This window comes from Typopeltis vanoorti, chromosome 4, assembly GCF_054136105.1.
Source record: "Typopeltis vanoorti isolate ZY-2024b chromosome 4, IOZ_Tvanoo_1.0, whole genome shotgun sequence".
Classification (NCBI taxonomy): Eukaryota; Metazoa; Arthropoda; class Arachnida; order Uropygi; family Thelyphonidae; genus Typopeltis; species Typopeltis vanoorti.
Window position 1 is genome coordinate 89356256 of NC_143552.1, and position 25931 is coordinate 89382186.

The 25931-nt window shown below is 37.7% G+C and overlaps 1 protein-coding gene across 5 annotated transcripts in view; it reads right to left on the bottom strand.

Moving 5' to 3' along the window:
• The window catches only part of LOC150107485 (kynureninase-like), a 413072-nt gene that overhangs the window by 185689 nt on the left and 201452 nt on the right, over positions 1-25931 (bottom strand). For 3 of the 5 annotated variants that reach the window (XM_090391901.1, XM_090391902.1, XM_090391900.1), the window contains exon 8: positions 2559-2705. The exons of the other annotated variants lie outside the window; for them this stretch is intronic. In XM_090391901.1, coding sequence (XP_090248027.1) covers positions 2559-2705 — 147 coding nt within the window. The remainder of the gene's footprint in view (positions 1-2558; positions 2706-25931) is intronic. 5 annotated transcript variants of the gene reach the window in all.

Here is a 25931-nt window from a genome sequence, read left to right on the forward strand (position 1 = left end):
TAGGTCAACTTGAACAGACTAATTCTATAGACAAATGTTAATGAGCATTTAATATTTTAAATGTATTATTATACATAATGGATGAAGGAGATTGCAGGAAGAGTATTATATATTGGGAATTTACTGTCAATGAAGCTGGAGACTTGGAGGTTATAGTGAACAGTGATTTAAAGTTTAGGGACCATAGTGCTAAGATAGTTAAGTCATTAACTATCTTAGATAACTACACTGTTGAAGAAACTAACTTTTAGGATCCAATTTAAGGTCCTTAGTTCTTTGCATTATCTGCAAAAGAACTGCATATCCTCATTCAAATCTTTCCCAATATCTTTGACATACAAATTAAAGAGCAATGGCTCCAAAACAGACCTTGAAGGTACACCACCAGCGACTTTCCTCTTCTGGGATATCATTTCCTCATACACAACTTGTTTATACCTATCAGACCTATCAGTTATGAGGATCGGCTGAGGGAATGTGGACTGCAGAGTTTGGTGGATAGAAGAAGGAGAGGTGATATGATTGAGACTTTTAAACTGTTGAGAGGTAGTTACAGGGTTGACACTGGGGAGTTCTTTCGCTTGGTTGAACAGTGGGAAGGAGTGATGACAAGAGGCCATCCCTGGAAGTTACGAAAGGAAACTGTGAGCAAGAGGGTGAGGAGTGGTTTCTTTGCGTGGAGGGTGGTTGAACCGTGGAATGCATTGCCTGATGGAGTGGTGAGAGCGAGAATGGTCAATGAGTTTAAGGAGTGGTATGATAGACTTTGTGTTTCTTAGGGGGAACCTCCCCTCGATGAGTCTTGACAGACTTTATGTTCTTAGGAAGGCCCTCCCACGATGAGTCTTTTGACTCCATGGAGGCCTGAATAATAATAATAATAATAATCAGACACCAATCCCCAATACAGCACTCTAATCTATTATCCAATACCATCTTTTCCAGTTTAATTATCAGCTTGTCATGTGGCAATCTATCAAATGCATTTGATAACCAACCTCTCCAACATTTTAATCACAACTACAGACATGCAGATTGGCCTATAATCTTATCACCTCTCTTATTTTTGCCCTCTTTCTATTCCTTTGAATCTTTCCTTTGTCCACTGTAAAACTCATGTTAAACAAGTATGTCAAGGCAGCTGTTTGCTCTCTGGAGCATTCCCTCAAATATGCAATGATATATCATCAAGTCCTACCATGTTATTAAATCTAAAGTTAAATCAAACTTACTTAGTTCCCCATATACCTTCTGCTTGCTCACCATCTAATCCCTTTTCATTGCCAGCTCTGCATGATGTCACTTTCATCACAATGAAATATTTTTATAAATTGCTCATTTAATATCTCAATTATATCTTGCATGATAGTTCTATCATCTTTGCCAACCAATAGTACCCTTTTTTGGCTTTTGCTGCCTTTACTAAATCAGTCACCCTCCTTGCCTGCTTTTTTGTACTCCCATGCAACTAATAATTACCACTCATTCACATCATTTCTTACTTCCTCTGATCTTCTATTCTCTGCAATTATTTTACATCTTTACCGCAACTGCAACCTATTCAGTTGACTTACAGCAAAATCATATAAATGCTGTTTATCACTCTTATAAAGTTCCATCCAGCTTTCAAAATCATCTGTTAACTCTTCAAGATAATTTGAGCATGCTAGCATTGTAAGTAGATGAAACTGGACTGCTCTGGAATGAAAAAAACTGAATGCAGTGCACTAGGTTGATAGAACCAAAGTGCAAAGTGAAAGTAGCAAGAAATCTTGATTCCTCTTTACACAGAAAGCAGGAAACATTCGATAGGATTATATTAAATTCATAATATTATATAGCAAGAGTGATAAATAGGACAAAGAGGACTGTTGAAATGATAAACTAATTGCAATAAGTATCTATACTACTGAAAGGTTAGTAAACTATAAATGACATCCCGTGAAAATTGCAGAAAATAGTGGTATGTATGCTTCTCCAGGAGTCCAGGGACTCATCAAGGGAATGTGGTGATCTACAAATTCAGGTAACTGAATCCATAGATCTATCCAGTTACCTGAATTTTATAGTTTAGAATCCTGGTTATGCAGCTAGGGCCAAATGACAAGTATATTGCATCTACAAATTGTGTATGTGTTCATTTGCCATTTTCTCAGTTTTGTGAGGGAAAACAAATTTATGGGAGGGGAAAAAACTCTATCACACTATCTGAGAGAAAAATCTGACAGACAGAAAAATGTATAGATAAGATCTAGAAAACACTGCCTGTAACCTTGAGGTGATTAAAATTCAGGTCTTTCTGGATGAAGGATACAGATAGATATGTTTTGTTCTGAATGCACATGAAAGCATTTCAAAGATGAGTATTGAAGTTAATATCAGACTGGAAGGTTATATATGAGATGAAATGAGGAATCGTAAATAATCATATTTGTTAAATGGAGGAGAAATACCAAATTTTTACCATAATATCATGTCAAACAGAACAAGAGTCCTCTGGCATTGAAATATTCACCACTCTCTAAATTCAATGACAGAAAATCTCTCTCTAAACTCACCTTCCTATGTGCTACTTCTGTAATAGACTTCATATTAATCACTTGTCCTGTGTAATAATTTACTCCAGCCAACCAAACAACTGCAATGGAACTGCCTTCATTCTCCAATATAGAAATTATGTCATTATGCTGCAGAAGATGTTGCCCCTAACAATATTAAAACTTAATTTAAAAAATATACAACAAATACAGCAAGAAAGTAAAATACACACGTGTTAAACAGTGATTAATTCAGCTGCATTGAAAACTTATCTTTCTTTAGCTCTTAAGTGCTTTTTGTGTGTGTGTGTGTGTGTGTGTGTGTGTGTGTGTGTGTGTGTGCGCGCGCGCGCACACAGACCTGGCTCATCGTGCCAAGTCTGTATTGTCAGATGAGGAGGAGCTGAAAAATGAACTACACCATCTCAAGAGAACCTTCATAAATAATGGCTACTCTTCAATAAACAACTATACCACCATCCTCAAAACAACACAGAGACACAGGACAACCCCAAAGATTATATCTCTTTACCTTACATCAGTTTGCTTTCCCGGAAACTAAGAAGAATTTTGAAAAAATTTAATATAAAAACGTGCTTTTCCACTCTTCCTAAACTCAGGTCATTTCTAAGCCAACCAAAACAGGCTCACAACCATCTTCAGTTTCCAGGTGTATATAAAATCATATGTGACTGTGGAAAGCCATATTATGGCCAAACCGAGAAGTGCATCCTCCTGTGTCTCGAAGAACATCAGAGAGACATCTCTTATAGTAGAACCAGAGCTAGTGCCCTTTTAAACCATGTCCTGTTCTCAGTGAACACAAATAATGAAGGCTGCCAACAAAAAATAGACTGGAATACAACATCAAACATTTATATATGCCACAATGAAGTAGAATGCCATATAGCTGAATCCAGAGAAATTATCCTAGATTCTTCTCACATAAACAGTAACCTTAGTTATAGTTTGGCAGACTCACATAGCTCTGCCATCAGATACTGGCACTCGTGAAGTCACATGCTCACATATGCCTAACAACAGCACTTTAGCCCTGACTGCAGCTTCAGTTCAAACTTAATTTCAGTTCATAGTCGCCCAGTACTAAGCCCTGTGAGACCCCACTTGTAACCTTTTGCCTCCTTGAAACTGCCCCACCATATACAACTCTCTGATACTATCGGACAGCCAATCCTGAATCCAGTTGAATAACCTGATATCCAAACCCATGTGCTACAACTTATCATGTGGCACCCTGCCAAATGCCTTCGCTAAATCCAAGAAAATGGCAGTATATGCCTTCCCTCATCAACTGCTCGTGTAACTTTATTATAAAAGGCCAGTATATTACTAAAACAAGAGCACTCCTTAACAAACCATGTTGACTCTCACAGATAACATTACTGTCATCTACCCACTGCTGTATACAGTCGCTCATTAATTTCTCCAAGATCTTGACAACTACTGATAACACAAACTGGCCTATAATTAGACACTTCCTGTCTGCTACCACTCTTATGCAATGGCACTATCTTACCTTCCTTTGGAATTAATTTTTCTTTAAAATGTGAGTGTTCAGATTAATTTGTTTGTTACTGTATAATTGCCTTTCTTCTGGTGATCTAGCATTAAAAATCATTACGACCAAGTCATGTAAGGCAACCAGATATGAATCCCTTCTTAACTATAATCCCAGGTCTAATGTTTACACGTGCCAACCACATTCATTCTCATTCAAAATGAGAACGTGGAATGACTACTTTAAGAAGCATTTGATAGAAGCAGTGTGAGGTTTCATCCAAAGTTTTACTTATGGCAATTCCAATTCTTCACAAGTTCAGCTCCTTTATTCTAATTCTCCTGCATATTATATAAGCATGACATTCATGTCAAGCTCCATAATTCATGCTTCTATATCACTACTTCTTGCACTGTCTCAACAGTCCACAACATTGCCAACTTTTCTTTCCCATCAAGATTCTTCTATACTGATCTTATTCTATTTGAGGGTATACTACCTAACCATCTCTTCTTACTCTAATTTCTGTATGCTCTCTACTACACCTTTCACTATCTGACTTCTCATTTCCCTGTTCCTTACTGCCATGCATGCACTATAATAGGCCTGTAACTTGCTTTGGTTGGGAATACCTTCAAATCTTGTCTAGGATGTGAAGAACCTTTATAATGTTTGTCACATCGTAGACAGAGAGTTAGTTATTCTGATATGGAAGTGGCAGGATTTTTTACTTCCCAGAAATGCAGGTTTTAAAGTAAGTGCTTTATTGGAGCAGTTACTTTCTATAACCACACAAAAAGAAATGTCAGTTTCTCAGAGTAATGGTGAATTGCTCAGGTATAGCTGGAAATATATCTGCTCAGGATGTCAAAATTTTGCAGGATGATTTGGATAGTTTGGAAGAATGGGCTAAGGGGAATGGATGTCAATTTAATGTGGAAAAATGTAAGGTTTTGCATTTTGGGGGTGAAAAGATTAGCAGTAGTATATCACATTGGCGGAACTGTACTCCAGGAGATTGACGAGGCCAGGGATTTGGGAGTGTTGGTGAATGATAGAGAGTTGAAGTTTAGGGGACACATCGCAAAAGTGGCAAAATCAGCTCATCAAATTACTTGGTTGCTGAAAAACACTTTAACGAGCAGAGACAAACAGGTTATTCCTCTGTATCAAGTCTTGATAAGACCCCATCTAGACTACTGTATCCAGATATGGGTGCCAGGGTTTCTTCTTAATTGGGAGGAGGTGGAGAGGATCCAGAGGCAGGTGACCAAGGTGGTAGCAGGACTGTGGAATGAACCTTATGAGAACAGGTTGAAGATTTGTGGGCTGCAGAAATTGGTTGATAGGCAGAAGAGGGGTGATATGATTGAGATATTCAAATTACTGAAGGGTTTCTATAAGATTAATTCAGAAGATATTTTTGAGAATAGGACTGTAGTGGGAGGCCTAGGGGCCATCCATGGAAGCTTGGTAAGAGTGTGGTTAGCAAGGGTGTTAGAGCTAGGTTTTTTACTTGGTAGTGATAATGAATTTTATGAACAAATTAGCCAAGCAAATAAGAATAGAGTGATCATTATGGGCGATTTTAATTATGGCAATATAGACTAGAATTATGAGATAGCAATTGGAAGTAAAGAAAATGAGTTTCTTAAGTTTGTGAGGGATAACTACCTCAGACAGTATGAAATAGAGGGTACACGCCAATTGAGAGTCTTGGATTTGGTCATCTCATCAGAGGATGTAATTATAAATGAGGTGTCAAATCACCCACCAATTGGTGAGAGTGACCATGAGGTGATTACCTGGGTGGTTGCCAGCAGTGTGAGGACCTCTGTAAGAAAAGGGTATATGTTCCTTCAATTATAATCATCCCCCCCTTTGTAGTTCCACAAGGAACTCAGGGGGGGGGGCAATTATGAAGAGCTCAGGAGACAGCTTACAGATGTAGCATGGAATGAGGAGTTAGCTGGAAAAGAGATCAATGCAGCTTGGGGGATTTTCAAAAACTATCTAGTAGATGCAATGTCTAAATGTATTCCAAGGGTGAGAAGGTTAAATAAGGTAGGTATGAAATGGATGAATAAAGAGATTAAGCATGTGATACAGAGAAAAAAAGGCCTTATGGAGGCGGCATAAGAGAAGTGGAAATAACCATATCCATGAGGACTATAAAGACCAGGCAAGGTGGGTGACTTGGTTGGTGACGGTAGCTAAAGAGAGGTATCAACAGCAGTTAGCTACTGAAGCCAACAAAAATCCTAAGGAGTTCTTTCTTTTATGTAGCCAGCAAAAGAAAGAATTATTATAGAAGGATGACACTGATTGGAGAAAATGGAATAAAGACAGCTGTTGCAGAAGGTGTGGTGGAGATACTTAATGAGCAATTCATAAAGGTCTTTCAATCTTGTGAATGTCACTTCATGGAGAGATTGAGAGCAGTTGATGATGTGGAAGAGAGACTGACTGTAAGGGAGCAAGAGGTGTATGGGGAGTTGAGCAAACTAAATGTCAATAAGGCTGTGGGCCTTGATAATATATCACCATGTATTCTGAAGGAAATGTGCCAGGGAGTTGACGCCGGCATTGACATATCTTTTTACTATGAGTCTTGCACTCGGTCAAGTTCCTAAGAAGTGGAAGGACGGCAATATTGTGCCACTCCATAAACGAGGTGATCGGACTCAAGCATCAAACTGTAGTCCTCTCTGTGTGTTAGGTGTTGAAGTTAAATTGTTGGAGAAGCTTGTGAGAACTAGGATCTGGAATTGGATTGACAAGAATGGTATTATCTTTGATGGACAGCATGGATTTGCTAAACGGAGGTCATGTTTTAGATCTACTTACTTATTACAATAAGGTGACTGCTTCCATGTACACAGGATAAGGATACACAGTAAAATACTTAGATTTTGCAAAGGCTTTTGATAGATTACCGCATGATATGTTGATAGTCAAACTGGAGTCGATGGGGTTGGATATTAGATTGGTGCATTGGATTGGAGAATGGCTATCTGATAGGTATCAACAAGTTGTGTATGGGGGAGCGATATCCAGGAAAAGGAAAGTTACTCGTGGTGTGCCTCGGGGGGGAGGGGTGTTTTAGGGACATTGCTGTTTAACTTGTATATTAATGATATTGGTGAAGATTTGGATGGAGTTATTCAGTTGTTTGCAGACAATGGAAAGTTGGGATGAACCATATAGAGTAGAGAAGATGTTGTGGCCTTACAAGAAGACTTGAATAAATTGAGCAATTGGGAATGGGGATATGAGTTCAATATTGCAAAATGTAAGGTTTTAAAATTTGGAAAACAAAGATGGGATGTAGAATTTATGCTTGGTGAGGATATATTGTCAGAGATGGAGGAAATAAGAGATCTGGGAGTGATAGTGGATAAGGATCTGAAATTTAGGGGACACATAGTCAAAATTTTGAAGACAACACGAAGGCTTCTGGGAATGATGTGGAGGACACAAACTTGTAGAAGTAGGGAGATTCTTGTTCCGTTATATAAGGCTTTGATTAGGCCACACATGGACTATTGTGCCCAGATTTGGTCACCGGGTTTTCAGAAGGATGAAAAGATATTGGAGAGGGTCCAGAGGTGACTGACTAAGGTAGTTTCTATCCTCTGGAATGTCGAGTATGAGGAAAGATTGAGAAGATGCAACTTGCAGAGTCTGGTGGATAGGAGGAAGGGGGAGAGATATGTAGAGACCTACAAGTTATTAAGGAGTTGTTATAGGATCAATGCTGGAGAGGTTCTGCAGAAAATAGTGGGAGATCAGGGGGAGAACCAGAGGTCATCCCTGGAAACTATATAAGGAGGGTGTGAATAGGGGAGTGAGAAGCAGGCTTTTTTCATGCAGAGTTGTGAATGATTGGAATGCCTTGCCTGAGAGTGTCGTGTCTGCAGAGAATTTGAGCGTGTTTAAGACACGGTATGATGAGCTGTGTGTGTGTGTGTGTGTGTGTGTGTGTGTGTGAGTGAGTGAGTGAGTGAACATAAATGTTGATCAGAATCCCCAAAATGAATATATGACCTGCAGAATTTCTTTATAACCTGCTCATAAACAGAGGTCATCCCTGGAAGCTATATAAGGAGGGTGTGAATAGGGGAGTGAGAAGCAGGCTTTTTTCATGCAGAGTTGTGAATGATTGGAATGCCTTGCCTGAGAGTGTCGTGTCTGCAGAGAATCTGAGCGTGTTTAAGACATGGTATGATGAGCTGTGTGTGTGTGTGTGTGTGTGTGTGTGTGTGTGTGTGTGTGTGTGAGTGAGTGAGTGAGTGAACATAAATGTTGATCAGAATCCCCAAAATGAATATATGACCTGCAGAATTTCTTTATAACCTGCTCATAAACATGTCGTAGGCTTGGACCATTTGCTCTACCAACTCCGTATGAACAAAAATAATGCTCAACAATAAACGTCTTTTCTTCCAATGTCAACACTATTGCTGCAGCTAAATATAATGGCATAGACTCTACATATACTCTTCTATTAATGTGTATGCAGTTGAACGGCATATCTCATAATGCATGTAACGAATGGGTTGTCGAAGTTCAGTACTTTCTTTTTTTTTGCACCATACCATAGATAGCAGACTAGTGTTTGTGAATAATACTAGCAAGCAGTGTTTTGGGGAAAGGGGCAACATCCCAGAAAAAGGAATATAACCATGTTACATATCAGCTTATTTCTTTATTTCATGTGGGCTGAAAGCAGATATTCAATTATTTCCTAATGATGCAAAGTTGGGGATAGTTGAAAGGAGTGATGTGATTTCAAGTCCATATATTTAAATAGACTTTTCACTTAGATAAATGAGTGGAGTTCGTAATTTAATATTCATAAGTACAGTGTTGCACTCTGGAGTGGAGAGATGCAGCACTAAGACAAAAGTGTGCAGTAGAATGTGCACATGATTAGGACCAGATTTTTTTGAATGAGAGATTAGTGAATGACTGGAATAGATTGCCAGATGTGAGTGCCTGGACGAATGAGCTTAAGAGTGGACTTACTGCAATGAGTCTTCTAACTCCATGGAGATGCCCATGTAGTTGTAATAATAATAAGAAAGATCACAACCTATGCACTGAATTTTATACAAATGACTGCCAAAAATGTTGATATCTGTTCTCTGGGTCAATCATGATAAAATGAAAAGAGTAATATAAATAAAAGATGCCAATAAAAGAACACATAGTATACACTGTCACATCCTAATGATAAAACAAAGCATCATATCACACTGAAGAAGCATTTATGATAAGTAAGGAATGAAGAGGTGGTACACAGACCCCAATAACTTGTTGCAAATATAGCAGATTCTATTAAATCAGGTGAACTAATTGTTGTAGTAGCAATTAGAGATTTAATAATTTAATTGAGAAGTTCATTTAATAATGAACTTCCCAATAAGGATTTGACTCTGTAGAAGCTTGATAATAATAATGTTTCCTTTTATAATAAAGTGTATCTAGAAAGGCATAAAATCTATTTCACCACTTGAATGGTACCTCTGAGTTGCTTCAGATGTGCAAGTCTGTGAGAAATGTTGGCTTTTTCCAAAATTCCCAAATATTGCTTGTCCCTCCTATGCTTATTTATGGGATTTCCTTATTATTAATGCTATATACATAAGACAATGGCATCCTTGTCTCTGTACTTTATTTTGTTCACCTATGGTATACTAAACTGGCAAGATATTATTACAACAATACTGCAAATTCTTCTCATTATTATTATTATTAATAGACTTCTATCAATAGATTTATAGCAACAGGTCCCACTCAGGACAATAAAATATCTGTCACACCTTAAACTCATTCATACTAATAACAACTTCCAGAAACAACACATACTCATCTACCACTTGCTCTCCATATAAAATCAGATCACTCACTTGTACACCATACTATACAACCTCCAACTAGACCCCCCCCCCCCAACTCTCACTCTCCCATCCCTTTTTAAATAATCCATTCTGTATTAATCTGGTAACATCCCTCTCCAATTAATAATAATAATTATTATTATTACATGACACCTCCAAGGAATCAAAGACCTCATCATGGGAAGGCACCCTGCTATCCCCGCTGTTCAATCTTCCTCCTCCATCTACACACAACATTACTACTCACCATCCACTATACACTAAGCCACTACCTATACATAACACCATCTACTACCCACGAGTAGTATTTTTTGTTTGTAAATTGCATATGTTCTGTGGACAAATTTGCCTGTATGTGGGATGAAAAACTTTAGTTTCTTGGAGAAAAAACCCTGTTACCTTGGTATGAGATCAGATAATTCACCTTCAGTTATCATTTATCATTCATTCAAATACTGTTTACCTAAATGAGTAATAAACGAGATGATATATATTTTCTATACAGAACAAACTCAAGAGTGTTTAAAAGTTGCAATTTTTATTTATTTAATTTCTCTTTTCCCCTCAGTAAGTTTATTTATTATATATTAAACTCCTAGAAGTTTTTTTTTACCAAGTGATTGATAAACCTTATAATGGCTACTACTAATCTGAAGATTACAAATTACCATCAATGTGTATTAACTATGTTTTGTTTCTTATATGCACTATGTATATGCTCCTAGAGACAACCATAATAAGTAGTTGAAACTTTTGAGTAAATAAAACTTTGAAATGTTTTATTTACTAATAAAACAGTTGTTTACTTTTTGGATTTTCCACTATGAATGAGATTGCTTTAGTTATTTGTCTCTGCATTGTCAGTAGAGTTTTATATTATCAAGGTTCTATACAGTAGAACTGCATCTTTATCTGTTATTCAATATTATACTTGACAAGAAATAATATTCTTGTTTTTCAGACAGCTTGGTTGGTTGAGTGGTTAGCATATCCACTTTCTAACTAAGAAGCTAGGTTCGAATCCCACCAAGGGCATAGATATTTGTGATTTCCTACTAACCACTTACCACATGTACTGTTATAACCTGTGTCCTGATGCAGTATGACCAATGATGTCTTTGAGCAATAAAAATCAAATCAAAATATCTTGTTTATATCCATATTTTCTAAACCACCTGCACACTACATAATCCACACCATGCCATTTGATTGATTCATCCCATCATCCCTTTAGGATGGGTAGTCCCCTAATAAGGGGTTCCCAACAAATTTAATGCAGCCAGTCCATCGCTCCTTGCAGCATCCCCTAAGAGCAGTGTTCATGACTAATCTGTGTGTGTTCACAGGCCTGTTCTGGGGGGATGAAAAACCTGAGTTTCCAGGTGAAAAAAACCTTCTACCTCCTTATGAGACTGGCTAAATCACCTTTTGTCGAATGAGACAAGATAAAGTTTCCTCACCTTACTGAGAGGAATTGAACCCAGGTCTTTCCTACCAAAGGGTTTCATCTGTACCAACTGAGCCACAGAGGCTCACTCTGCCATTTACCATCCACTAATATATGTTTATACACAAGTGTAAGGAGTATTTGAAACAAGGGAGCTGAGTTTGTAGCATTGATTGAAGACAGTATGCCCAAAAGTAATTGAAAAAGTGAAACTTGGTTGTCTGAGGAGGATGTGATGTTGGGAATAGAATTAGAAGATTATATAATTTTCTGGAAGGATGGAGATGTTAAAAGAGGAGGGAAGGGTGCTGTTAATGATTGCAGAGGAATTGTGTCCACAAAGTGTGGAAATTGATAGTGCATGCACAGATTTGGAATATATGCGGTGCAAAGTTGAAATAAGCAGATTAGTACATCTGATAGGATGCTGTTATAGGCCAGGGAATGCAGAGAATACTGATTGTGAAATGTTTAGGCAAATTAGTTGGGCATGTAAAAAGAAGATGATCCTGATGGAAGACTTTAATTACGGGAATATAGACTGGAAGGAGGAGATAGTGTATGGGAAAAAGTAGAGACAGTCTGTGGAATTTCTGAGAGATAAGTATCTCAAGCAGCACATGACTGAAGCAACTAGAGGCTTTAATGTTTTGTATTTGGTAATAACTTCATAAGATGTAGTTGTTAATGAAGTGTTGACACTGTCGCTTGGTGAGAGTGATCATGAGTGATTATGACACTGGCTAATTCACCTTTAGTCAAATGAGACAAGATAAAGGTTCCTCATCTTACTGAGAGGAATTGAACCCAGGTCTTTCCTACCAAAGGGTTTCATCTGTACCAACTGAGCTACAGCGGCTCACTCTGCCATTTACCATCCACTAATATATGTTTATACACAAGAGTAAGGAGTATTTGAAACAAGAGAGCTGAGTTTGTAGCATTTGATTGAAGATGGTAAGTTTGGAGGTACTTGTTTGAGAAGTGATGATGAAACAAGAAAAGGTCACTGTCAAAAATGGATACATGTGGAAGTATAAAGCAGGTGATTATAGGAAGCTCTTTAGTCTGTTAGCATCAGTAAGTTGGGTAGATGAGCTGAGCGGAAAAGATGTTGACAATAGAAACTCATAAGGCAGTATCTGACAAAAGCAATGTATGACTGCATACCGATTATTAAGCGAGTAAATAGAGTGGAAGTGAAATGGATGAACAGTGAAATCAAGCAAGCTATGCTGGAAAAGAAAATGTTATGGAGGAGGTACGAGACAGTTGATGGTGATCAGATCCATGAAGAGTATAAAGTGCATGCCAGAAAGGTGATGAGCATGTTAAAGAAAGAAAAGGTGCAGTATGAGAGGAGATTGGCTGGTCAGGCCAAGGTTAACTCAAGGGAACTTTTCTGCTACATGGCAAGCAAGAAGAAGAAGAATAATTATGGCAGATTAACATTGGTGGATAGTCATGGTGGCAGACTAACAGCTACAAAGGATATAGTGGAATTATTGAAAGAGCACTTTATCAGCATTTATCATACTGGTATAAATGATCCTGTACAATATATAGAAGACAGGCAAATATTAGGAGAATTGAAAGAAACAGAGGTGTTTCAGATGTTGGTTGGGTTAGATGTGAATAATGCTGTGGGAATGGATGACATATCACCACGTATTCTTAAGGAAGGTGCACCACAGTTGGTTATGCCCTTGACCTGGTTATTTAATGAAAGTTTTACAGTGGGTAGGATTCCTAAGGAGTGGAAAGAAGGCAAAATAGTAGCACTCCAAAAGCATGGTTCTAAGACAAGTCTCCAACTACAGGCCAGTCTGTAAAACTGCAGTTGTGGTTAAGGTATTGGAGAGATTGGTAATGAATAGAATACAGAATTGGGTTGATGGCATTCTTTATGACGGTTAGCATGGATTTATAAAGGGTAGGTCCTGTTTTAGTAACTTACTTGCATTTTATGATAAGGTGAGAAGTGTGTTAAATAAGGGAGAATCATATACAGTGATATTCTTAGACTTTGCCAAAGCATTTGATAGATTACCACATGATAAGTTGGTGTACAAGCTGCAAAGGATGAAAATAGTAGTATATTGATTAGATGGATCAGAGATTGCTCTCTCTCTGAATGATACCAGCAGGTTGTGTATGATGGACCAGTGTCTCAAAAAAGAAGGGTAACCATGGCATACCCCCAAGGTTTTGTACTTGGGCCCCTGCTGTCTAACTTCTTTGTAAATGATATATCATGTGGACTGACTGGGGATCTTCAGTTATTTGCTGATGATGCAAAGTTGGGAAGAATTATAAGTAGCACTGCTGATGTTAAATCCTTCAGGAAGATTTGAATAGACTTTTTACTTGGACAAAAGAGTGGGTTGTAGTTTTAATATCAATAAGTGCAAGGTGTTGCATTTTGGAGTGCAGAAATATAAGGCTGTGTACTATAATCGATGGTGCTGTCCTGCAGGAAGTGGATGAGATTAAAGATTTGGGAGTGATGGTTGACAGTAGACTGAAGTTTAGAGGTCATATTGCTAGTGTTGCAAAGGCTGCACATCATAGTACTGCTATGATAAGAAGTACTCTAACATGCAAGGATAAGGAAGTGATTGTGCCACTGTATTAAGGCACTGGTCAGACCACACTTGGACTATTGTGCTCAGATCTGGTCACCTGGTTTTCAATGTGATGTGGAGACATTGGAGAGGGTCCAGAGATGAGTGACTAAGACAATATATCAGGAGTTTGGAATGCTGGCTATTGAGAGAAGTTGAAGAAATGTGGATTGCAGTTTGGTGGATAGGAGGAAGAGAGGTGATATGATAGAGACATTTAAGTTTATGAGAGATTTTTATCAGATTAATCCAGAGGGGATTATAAAAAGAGTAAAAGGTGAGAGGAGAACAACCAAGGTCATTCCTGGAAGTTATGTAAAAGTGTGATGAAGAGGAGTATGAGGAGTAGATTTTTTACATCGAGAATTGTTAGTGAGTGTGTTGTTAATGCAAGGAGTGTAAAGGATTTTAAGATTCTATATAACTATGTTGTCAATTGAATGAATCTCCCAAGATGAGTCTGTCTATGGAGGGTATAATAATAATATTAATAATAATAATACACTAAATAATCTACTGCTCACTAATGGTATTTTTTGTCGGTTAATTACACGTTTCTGGCCAATTTGTCTGTTGGGATGAAAAACCTGAATTTTTGGGAGGAAAAGAATCCTGCTATCTCCATATAGTTCTATCATCACTATGGAAACCAGATGATCAAATCTGTCCATATGTGGTTTGATCAATCAGTAGTAAAACCACTGCTGTATACCTTGTGATTACTTGGGTTCCTTAATCATAATAGCAAAGTACTGAGTAATCTTCATGGTGCCTCTCTGCTGAAATCAAGCACTGTCAGCCATCACTCAGATCCCAAATCTCATCTTCCTCCTGGAGCATAATCCCACTCCTTTGAACTCTGAAGTGTAACACTTTACACTTAATAACATTAAAACAATAACCCCACTAATTCATTCTTGTTAAAAAATTTGGTTATCTTTTCAGAGGGACCTGACATCAACATTACTACTCATATAACTCTCTCAAACTTTATATCATCAACAAACAAATGAATATTCCCTGAAAATCTACATGATATATCATTAAGAATTAAGTTAAACAGAACCTTTGGCAAACCACAGGTTACCTTCCTTTACTAGGAACAGTGCCTTGCTCATACATGCACAAATTCTTAGGAGATTGGTCTTCTGAATTATACTATCTATCTGACCAAAGACTATCTCAAACACATTCATCATTTTATTATAAAATGCAAAATAGCATAAGGTAAGCTCTTCTCTTCTTTTTCTTTGGTGCATCAATCCGAAAATTGGTAAATATAGCAGCACATCACAACATCCTGTCTTGTGACTTCCTTTTTATCTCTTCATAACTCTTAGTGCCAGTTAGCATCATTATGTTATTTATATATGAAATTCTTGGTCTGCCTCGAGGCCTCTTTCCTTCTACAGTCCCCTCCATTATTTCTGTAATCAGTCCCCCCATGCCTCAAATGGTGTCCAATTAGGCTTTTTCTTCTCTTATTGATGTGTTTCATTAATGACCGCTCTTCATGAACTATATTCAGAACTTCTTCGTTACTTTTTTTTTTTCTGTCCAACTAATTTTCATCATCTTTCTCCAGCACCAAATTTCAAATGCCTCCAACTTTTTCATGTCTTGTTTTGTTAGAGTCCAGGCCTCACAGCCATATAATGGAATACTCCATGTGTATGTTTTCACTAGCCTTTTTTTTTTTTGAGCTGGATGCTAAGTCCTTTACTGGTAAAAATGTTTCTTCTGTTATAGAATGCTTTTTTGGCTAGGATTATTCATGCTTTAATATCTGATTGGTTTCTTCCATCTTCTGTGATAAGAATTCCAAGATATTTAAAAGAGGATACCTGTTGTAGTAGGTTATTATTTATTTCCAGGTTTATTTTCATTGGATTTGCCTTACCTGTAATTAATAATTTTGTTTTCTTATAATTAATTTTTAGGCTGTACTGTGTGAAGATTTCTTCCATCTTTGTTAGGGTGGCTTTCAGTTTGTTTTCGTTATCAGCTAAAACTGCTATATCATCCACAAACCATAGCCAGTTAATATCAATTCCATTTATCTTAGTTCTGGTTTCTATTAGTTCTTCAGTTTATTTATTGCATCTTCAATGTACAGATTAAACAATATGGGTGAAAGAGAGCACCCTTGTCTTACACCTCTACGTATTTTTGCTATTACGGTTTTTGTTGTATTGTTGGCTGCTTCTATTAGGGCTTCTTGATGCTTGTAAAGATTAAATATGAGCCTTCTACCTCTCCAATCTACCTTTATTGTTTTTAGGAGGTGAAACATTTGATTCGACAGTCAATACTATCGAAGGCTTTCTCCAAGTCAAGAAAGACTATCAGAGTATTTTGATTCTTCTCCAATCTTCTTTCAATAACAGTTCTTAGAGCTAGGATTGCTTCTCTTGTCCCCTGCTGTTTCCTGAATCCAAACTGGTCATTGCCAACATATTCTTCAACCTTCTTTGTTAGTCTTTTTTGTATAATTTTTAATAGTATTTTTGAAGCATGTGATATTAAGCTTATTGTTCGATGATTTTCACACTTGTTTGCATTATTTACTTTAGGAATGGGTATGATAGAGCAGTGTGTAAAATCTTTGGGGATGATCCCTGTTTCATAAATATTATTATTATTCCTGACACCTCCAAGGAGTCCGAAGACTCATCGTGGGAGGACACCTACAACTGTCTCAACCACTACACCGAACCTCTACTACGAATCATCTCCATTAATGCCATCTACCACCCACCTCCACCACCACCACCACCACCACTAGTATTTTTTGTCTGTAAGTTGCGTGTGTTCTGAAGGGCCGATTTGTCTGTATGTGGGATGAAAAACCTGAGTTTCCAGGAGAAAAAAACCCTGCTACCTCCATATGAGATCGGCTAACTCATCTTCGAATGAAATCGTCCAGATAAAAATTCCTCCCGTCGCGACGAGAATCGAACATAGGCCTATTCCAATCGAAGGGCGCAATGTACCGTCGTTCTTCCAATTGCGCTACGGAGGCACTTTCAAGATCATAAATATCCTTTATGATCTTGAAAAGGTATGACTTAGTTATGTTTCCTGAGTATTTTATTAATTCTGAGGGGATGTTATCAGTCCCTGGTGCCTTGTTGGCTGACAATTCATTCAGTGCCCATTCAAATTCATCTTTTAATATAGTTGGACCAATTTCTTCCACATCAAGTCTTGTTTCATCTTCTATAGCCTTGGCATCTAGATCTTTTCCACTATATAGATTTTCTAAGTACTCCTTCCATCTTTCCAAAATTTCTTCCTTATCTATAAGTATTTTCCCGTTTATTTTTGATAATTGTACTTCGTGTCTTGTTTTGCTGGCTTATTCCTTTTATAATGTTATAAGCTTTATCGATTCTTCCAGTCTTTGTTAAATCTTCTATTTCTTTACATTTCTCTGTAAACCATTGTTCTTTTGCTTCTTTACACTTTCTATTTATCATATTTTTTATATGTTTATATTTGTCTTTGCTTTCTTCCTTTAGGGAGGTTTATATTTTCTTCTTTCATCTATTAGATCTAGAATGTCCTGGGTGATCCAAGGTTTTTTTATTTGCTTCTTCCTTGATCCTATGCAGTCACTGGTGGCCTTGATTATTGTATCCTTCAAATGAGTCCATTTTTCCTCTATGTTTTTCTTTTCCCTCTCTCCAGTTTTAATGCTTTCATCAGTTTGTTGTTTATAGTTTCTATGGTTTTCCTCTGTTTTCAGGTTACTTATGTTTCATTTGGGCCTTTTCCTTGGTTGTGACAACTTTTTAAATTTCAGATTACATTTCAATAAAACCAAATTGTGGTCACTATCAACATCAGCTCCCAGGTAACGCATGATTTTACTTGATTTTTAAACCTATTTCTTTTCATTATATAATCTATTTGGTACCTTCCTATATCCCCTGGCATTTTCCAAGTATACCTTCTTCTTTTTGGTACATTAATACCAGGTATTATTAATGATCAGATTGAATTGGGGGCAGAACTCCAAAAGTCTATCTCCTCTCTCATTTCGGCATCCAAGTCCATACTTTCCCACCTCTCTACCATCTTTGCCTTCACCAATGACTGCATTCCAACCCCCCATGACAATAAGATTATCTTCCTTCTTGGTCAGTTTGATTAGATTCTCAATATCTACATATACTCTCTCAACTTCATCATCACTGTGGTCGCTAGTGGGCATGTAAGCTTGTATTATTATAATATTTGTTGGTTTTGCTTCTAGTTTTACCATTATCAATCTGCTACTACATTTTACTGAGTTGATTACTCTTCTTCCCCATTCCTGATTGAGAACCACTGCGACTCCATTTTTTGCTGTCTCATCACCTGAATAAATGATTCTGTAATCACCATTCCAAAAGTCTCCAGTTCCAGTCCATCTCATTTCACTAATTCCCATTATGGCTATTTTTAATCTATCCATTTCTCTCTTCAAATTTTCCAATTTGTAGGAGGGTTCTCACATTCCACGTCCCAATGACTGTACAAGGATTTCGCTGGTTTACGACCTGGGAAGCCTTGCTTCTCCCCCCTGCCATGCACAAATATTGAGCCATTGTGCGCTTTACTATCTTTTAGAATGTCCATCCATACTGCTATCTTACTAGGGAAAAATAGAACAGAGTGGTATCACCTTGCCTTCCTTGTCCAGCAATAGCCTTCTAGAGAGGTTCAATGTGCTAGCCGTTTCTCATTCCTCATGATTATCCACCTACCACAGTATCCTTTACACCGTGGTCACTTATGGTGATTTTCTGCTGATCAGGATGAAAGTTGTTGTTGCCCCAACTTCCAGCGGGCTGTAACTTATTTAATGGCGGTTACATCTCGCCATGTCGCATCCCCATCAGTGGAAATGTGTGGCTTTTTATAGAGATAACCATGCCACTGTCTATCTCACCACTTCCTGTTGGTAGATGCCATCCTGTCCATGACTGCTTATTCACAGGTTTCCCTGTTTATTCGCCGCTAACCTCTGTATCCAGAGGCCATTCCCCTATCCGCAACCCGGAGACGCGCTTGGTAGCATGGGACCCATGCCCCAAGAAGGTAAGCTCTATCTTTTATAAAATCAAGCTGACTACTGTAGTGAATTTTCTTTATTACCCTAATCCTGTATTCTATTCCTAATCAGTCTTTCCAATACCTTAACCACAAATGCATATATACAGACTAGTCTATAAGTGGAAACATCTGCCTAATGCCATCCATTTCATGTACAATAGAATATTTTGAGCTTTCTCTCCATCCCTTTGATGGGGACAGAATTTATTCTAATTTTTTTATGTTGTTGTTGTCCCAAGCAATATTTTTTTTTTAAGCTGTCTCCCCTTTTTTTGTTGACTTTGACATTTTCTTTTTCAAACTTAAAAAAAAAATGTTCATTTCGAAGTAAAGAAAATATCAGAGTCAAAAATCATAAAATAAAAACTTCCTACTAATGTAGTCATTTTTATTTTAATATAATTGCAGTTACAAAATTACAGTGTTGAAGTTTAAAAAAAAATGTTTTTTGCATACTGATGGAATACTGCACTTATAAATATGCTGCCTCAAATATGTGTTTGTTTTGCTGGAGCCAAGAACTGGTCTTGGTTGGGTAGGTGAGGGGAGGGGGTGAGGGAACTTCCCTATTTTACGACTCATTAAACAACAGTCAAGGATGTAGCAAACTCTTTTTCACATTCCCTAAAAAACATATTGACAAATCATTCATTCCCACAGCCACATTAACATCTATATAGCCCACTCAATACTTCATAAACCTCTGGTTCTTTAATTTTTGGTTCTTCATTTTGTGTGTTACACAGAATCATTCACACCAGTATGATATACACTAACAAAATGCTCATTATTATTTTCCCTGCATTATTTACCATGATGGCTACCATCACCAACCATCCTTCTATAATTATTCCTTCTCCAGCTTTCCACAGAGCAGAAGAATCTCTTGGCTTTTGTCTAACCAGTCAATTTCTTTTCGTATCATGCTTTTTTTCCCTTATCAGTCCTACTTTATTTTTTTATCTGACATTTGGTACACAGTTACACACTGACTGTGTCAGACATTTCCTAACCAATTCCATGCTGTTTCATTCTCTTTTTTCCTCAGTCCATCATTTTTCTATTGATGTTTATTGATTCTTGTAGAAAAGCTTATACGTTGGTTAGACATAGCTTCTAATTTTTTAGGAAATGACAACGTAAACTAGATTAATTACAAAAACTTTAATTAATAACTACCAATAACTATCTGTATTTCTGCAATGTTACACTGCCATCTTCTAAGATCACAAAGCAATTATATGTGCATGCAGGCACTCACACTATGAGGCTGAAGAAAGACAACAGAGGTCATCCTAGAGTCCTAAATGGTGCCCCCCCCCCCCAGTGAGCTAAATTCCTAATCCATTTCATGTCATGTTGTCTTGCCATTGGGCTGACAATCTTAGAATGTATGCTTCATAAATTTGGGACAGTCTCATGTACCTAAATTTGTTGAGGTTTGGAAAGTTTATCAGAGGTGAAGCAGATTCAAGAAATAGTCTTTAGTACTTGAATCTGCATCAGCTCTGATAAATAAAGTCTAATAAAGTGGTCTTCTTCCTGAGTATCATGTGGTGGGTGTCCAAAGTATGGTCAGCAAATCCTGAGTGGCTGTATTGGTGGAACTGGATGTAGTCCTTGTGTTCAGATATCCTGATATTGGCTGTCCTGTCTATTTAGCCGTAACAGTACAGTTTGTAACTGTATTTTTACGGCCTGGTATACTCCAGGTCGGTCTAAGAGAAGTGACTGGTCTTTGGTGGAGCGAATAAGAGATGCCAATTTCTTATGTTGTTTGTAACTGGTTGTGAGGTCATACTTCCTTAGAATTTTTGTTAATTTTTTGGGTGTATACCCCAGATATATGGAATGGTAATAGATTTAGAGTAATCTCTGCTTTGAAGGGGGAGGGAGGGTTGTGGTTATCTGGTTTTAATATTTTTTGGGGTTGTAGCCATTGGCTAAGAAGGTGTTAAGGATATGGTTAAGTTCAGTAGTAGTTATGGCATTGTTATCTGAACTGATTAATTTTACCCTGTTATATAGGATTTTTATAATACCATATTGTTAGGAGAGGGAGGTTGTGTGACTGCTGATGAATGTAGCTAACTGTATATGTAGGTTTTCTGTAAATGGGGAAAGCCAGGTATCCATCAGGCTGGAGTGTAATCAGAGTGTCTAGAAAAGGGAGACTGCTGTTGTTTTCCTTTTCCATGGTAAACTGGATCCTGGAGTGCTTATTGTTTAAGTGTATTGTGAAATTGTGGAGTATATCCAGGCTATGAAGCAAATGGAGAACACATCACCCACGTGGCAATAGTTAGACAGTGGGTTTACGTGGGGAAGAGTTTAAGGCTTTTTCTTCAAAGGTCTCCATAAAGAAGTTGGCTAGGAGAGGAGAGAGAGAGAGAGAGTGGAGAACCCATGGCTGTCCCCTCTATTAGTTTGTAGAATTTTCCTTGTCAAATAAAATAGCCTGAGTTCATGGTGAACTGAAATAGGACTTAGATATTGGGAAGAAATTTGGCTTGGATGAGGTCTAAGTTACCTTTGAGTGGAATTGGTGAATAAGGAGGAGACATTAAAACTGACCATTATGTCAGTGTGTTGGAGTGAGTGGTTTCTATATTGGCTTTAAAGTGGACTGAGTTTTTCATGTGTGAAGGAGGTGTATTACCAGTACATTGTGTGAGCACTTTGGCTAAAAGTTTGGCTAATTTGTATGTGGGGGCATCAGTGCCATCCACAATGGGACCTAATGGTACATTTTGCTTATGGATTTTTCGTAGTCCATATATCTGGGGAGAGGAGTCTAGAATTAAAAGATTTTAGTCTGTTTGTCACTTCCACAGGTCAAGAGATAATCTTCTTTAGAGAGTTCTGATTTGTGCATTGGTGGGATCATATTCTCGGAGGGAGGTAGAACAATCTAAAAGTAAAGAGGCAAGCTTACCTGTGTAATCGGATTGGTTTAAAACCACAGTGGCATTTCCCTTATCTGCTTTGGTAATTACTATTTTTTTTTTTGTTGCTTTTCATTTCTTGCAGAGCTTCAAATTCTTTTTTTGATAGGTTGCTTTTTTTGGTGATTTGGCTTCAGTGAGAACACTTGCTACATGTGGACAGCCAATATCAGGTTCCACCAATACAGCCACTCAGGACTCTATGACCATGCTATGGTCATAGAGTCCTGAGTGGCCTGAGTGTCCTTTGTACTCATTGTGTGAGTACAAAGTGCTCACACAATGTACTTTCAACCTGCTCCACAGGATATGCTGGAAGAAGGCCACTTTCTTCTACCGCAGCAAATATAAGTACGAAATTATATTTGCTTTGAATTTGAACTATTCCTTGAATCTGCCTCAGCTCTGATAAACTTTTCAAACCTCAACAAATTTGGGAGCATGAGACTGCCTCAAATTTGGGAAACATATTCTAAAATCTTTAGCCCAATGACTGACAATCTGAGAATGTATGTATTGTCAGGCCAACTTGGATGTCAATTTAGCCCACCGGGGGGGGGCACTGTTTAGGACTCTAGGACCAACTTCTGTTGCCTTTCTTCAGCCTCATTTGCTTAGTGTATTGCAGAATTATAGGCAATTATTAATTAAAGTTTTTATAATTAATAATCTAGTTTACGTTGTCATTTCTTAAAATATTAGAAGCTGATGTTTATTGACTACAGAGCTTTCTGTAATCATCTGTCTTATTATTCACAGATACAGTATATCCTCTCTTGGATGTTCTCTTCCGTTGCTTGACCACCTCTCAGTTCAGTACAACTCAATTAAGTACACCTTAATTTGGGACTTCATTATCATGCTGAGCTAATGGTAGCAGCATTGATACATTATTTACTACCATATATTCTGAGCCTATCACCGAATCCACACTCCATAACCTTGTATTGCTTCTGTCACATGCTAAACTAAGGTAATCATTCCCTTTGTTTGGAAAGACATTTGAATCCCATGTATGACACAAAGAACCTTTATAAAGACTTTTCAGTGGAAGGTAAATTGACCAGTCTCATATGGAAGTAACAAAGTTATTTATTTATTCATTCACCTGACTTTATTTAACCCATGAAGAATCTATTGATGCTTATAATTTTTCTAGCTTGCATTTTATAATTCTTATTGTACATTTATTTATTTATTTATTCGTATGGAGTTTCCTCCCTTTTTCTCCCCTGTCCCTATTGGGGCGAGTTGAGCCCCCCCCTCATGGTGGGAGGGTTAGAGATATTTATGGCTGTAAATCCGTGTGTGTTCATGGGGCCGGTTTGCCTGCTTGCAGGATGAAAAACGCCAGATAAACTGGCAGAAAAAACCCTACTGCCCACGCCCAAGACCAGCTAACTTGGCTATGGCTGAGGAAGATCCTCAAATTCCTCACATCTTCGACGAGAATCGATCCTGGGACACTCCTTCCCCGGTCATAAGGCTAACCGCACTGACATTGTACATTAATCACTATCAAATAAATACTTTGTATTATGAATAATTAACACATAGACACAGTTGAAAATATTTAATTAAGATGGATTCATTAGAGATATTTTGATTCATGTATCTTGGATCATCATCAGTAAAAAACAGTTAGAAATCAAAAACTTGAATAACAATGAAGGTACAAATACTGGCCACTGAATTAGAAACCTTTATGCAGATGTAAGTAAATGTCACTTACACAGTATGTATGCAAAATATTTTGAGTTCATCACCACATGTTCTAGCAATATTTAATAATGCTGGTCAGTATCAATAGTGTTGATCACAATGGGATAAACAAAGGATCTTTTGGAGTTTGATAAAGAGCTTATTTTGGGCCCATCTGGCTGGAGCCATGATCTTGAAAACAGCAGAGTAGACTGGTTTTTTCTCAAAATATGAGCTATTTCAGGTGTTTAATCAATAGAGAAATAACTCACATCTTGTCTAAGAGGCTTAACTGTGGAACTAAGACAGCCTGTCAGAAACAAGAATTGTCGTTGTCATCTGAGAAGGCTTGTACAGATAAACCGAACTTAATTTCCTGTGTGCAGCAATTGACCAAAGCAATGAAGGCTGTTCCTGATCCATATCTCACCAAACTATACATAGGGAATTGAAGAGGATTAGTATTGACAGTCATATGCTTATATAGAAATCACTGATTTCTGTAAAGAACCAGAATGTTTATCTACAGTGGTGTCAGGAACATCATGATTGGAAACTGGAAAAAAGTCATGTGGTCTGATGAGTCATAGTACACTTTGTTCTGTACTGATGGTCTGGCAGAACCCCATGAAGCAATGAACCTTCCTTGCCTTGTAAACACAACTCAAGTATGGAATGGGTCCTCTGATATTGCTGGAAGGTCAGGTGTCCTCCAAGGAATATCTGGACATTGTTGCCGATCAAGCCCATCCTACAAAGTTGACTTTTTATCCAGCAGGTGATGGTTGTTTCATGGACAACAATCTTTTTCTTCTTCTTCTTCTTCTACAGCTTATCCAACTTAAGTAGGGTCGCTGTTTTCAGTGGGTCTCCTCCACATCCTCCTGTCTTGAGCTGTAACCACATCCAAATTCTTTATCCTCAAGTCCTGCTTCACCAGCTCCCTCCATCTCTTCTTTGGCCACCACCCCCCACACATCAATCTGCATGACCTTACTCCCCACACACTCATCCTTCCTCCTTATCACATGACCAAACCATCTCAACCTTGCCTCCTGTATCTTTGCTCCTAAGTTCGTAACTTTCACGATTCCTCTTACATAGTTCCTCTTACATTTCTCAGACGATCCTTTCTGGTCACACTGCACATCCACCTAAGCATTTTCATCTCCGTTACCTCCATCCTGCTAATGTTACTTTTCCTCAGGGCCACAGTTTCCATAGCATACATCATAGCTGGTCTCAATGCTACTGTAAATCACACAAGAGTTGTTCAGCAGTGGTTTGGCAAGGATGACAGTAATTTCCACCATCTTCCCTGGGAACCAAAACAACCCCCCCCAATCTGAACTCCATTGAAAATGTATGGAACATGTTAGAAAAACAGATCTGGGAGCAAACTCCTCTGCTATGAAATCTGAGCCAATTAAAGGAGTCTGGTGAGCACCTGGTATGTTGTAGATGTAGATGCAATCCAACACCTTGTGGAATCTATGCCAAACTGCACATGTGCTGTAATTTCTAATTTATTGGCAAGTATGTGTATATGCAGAATGGAATCTCTTATATGCAGTTGTGAGACAGCAAGGTAAAAAATTATACTTTGAAGTGTGCATGCATGTGATTATATAAAATAAATAAATAATAAAAAAAAACAAATAAAAATAAATAAATAAATTGAAGTGTATGTGTAATAAAACTTATATAATTAAACAATATAATTCTTAATAATAATTTACTGGAAGGTTGAGAATTGGGTGATACTGAAGTACTTCAGAACTTTCTTTAAGGAGATGCTCATATTTATGGGGACATCTATGTAGTAATTTGGTGTCATTCCAATGGATTCTATGTTCTACTAGATTCGGTCTGTTCTGTTTTCTTGGAGGAAATGTAGGACTAGTGTTCAGAAAGGCATATAGAAACAGATTGGCCTGTTTATCCCAAGTAGAATAACTTGCAGTTGCATGGGACTGAATAGACTCCAAGTACCAGTAGAGATGGAATTTTATCTTTTGGAGATGATACCAATAAGCCGTTGAATTTATAGACTTGAAAGTTGTAGAAATAGTAAACTTCTTTAAGGTGTGAGAAATGCATTCTGAAATGTCATTAATGTATGGGATGGCAATTTTGTGCTAATCTTCTCTTCTAA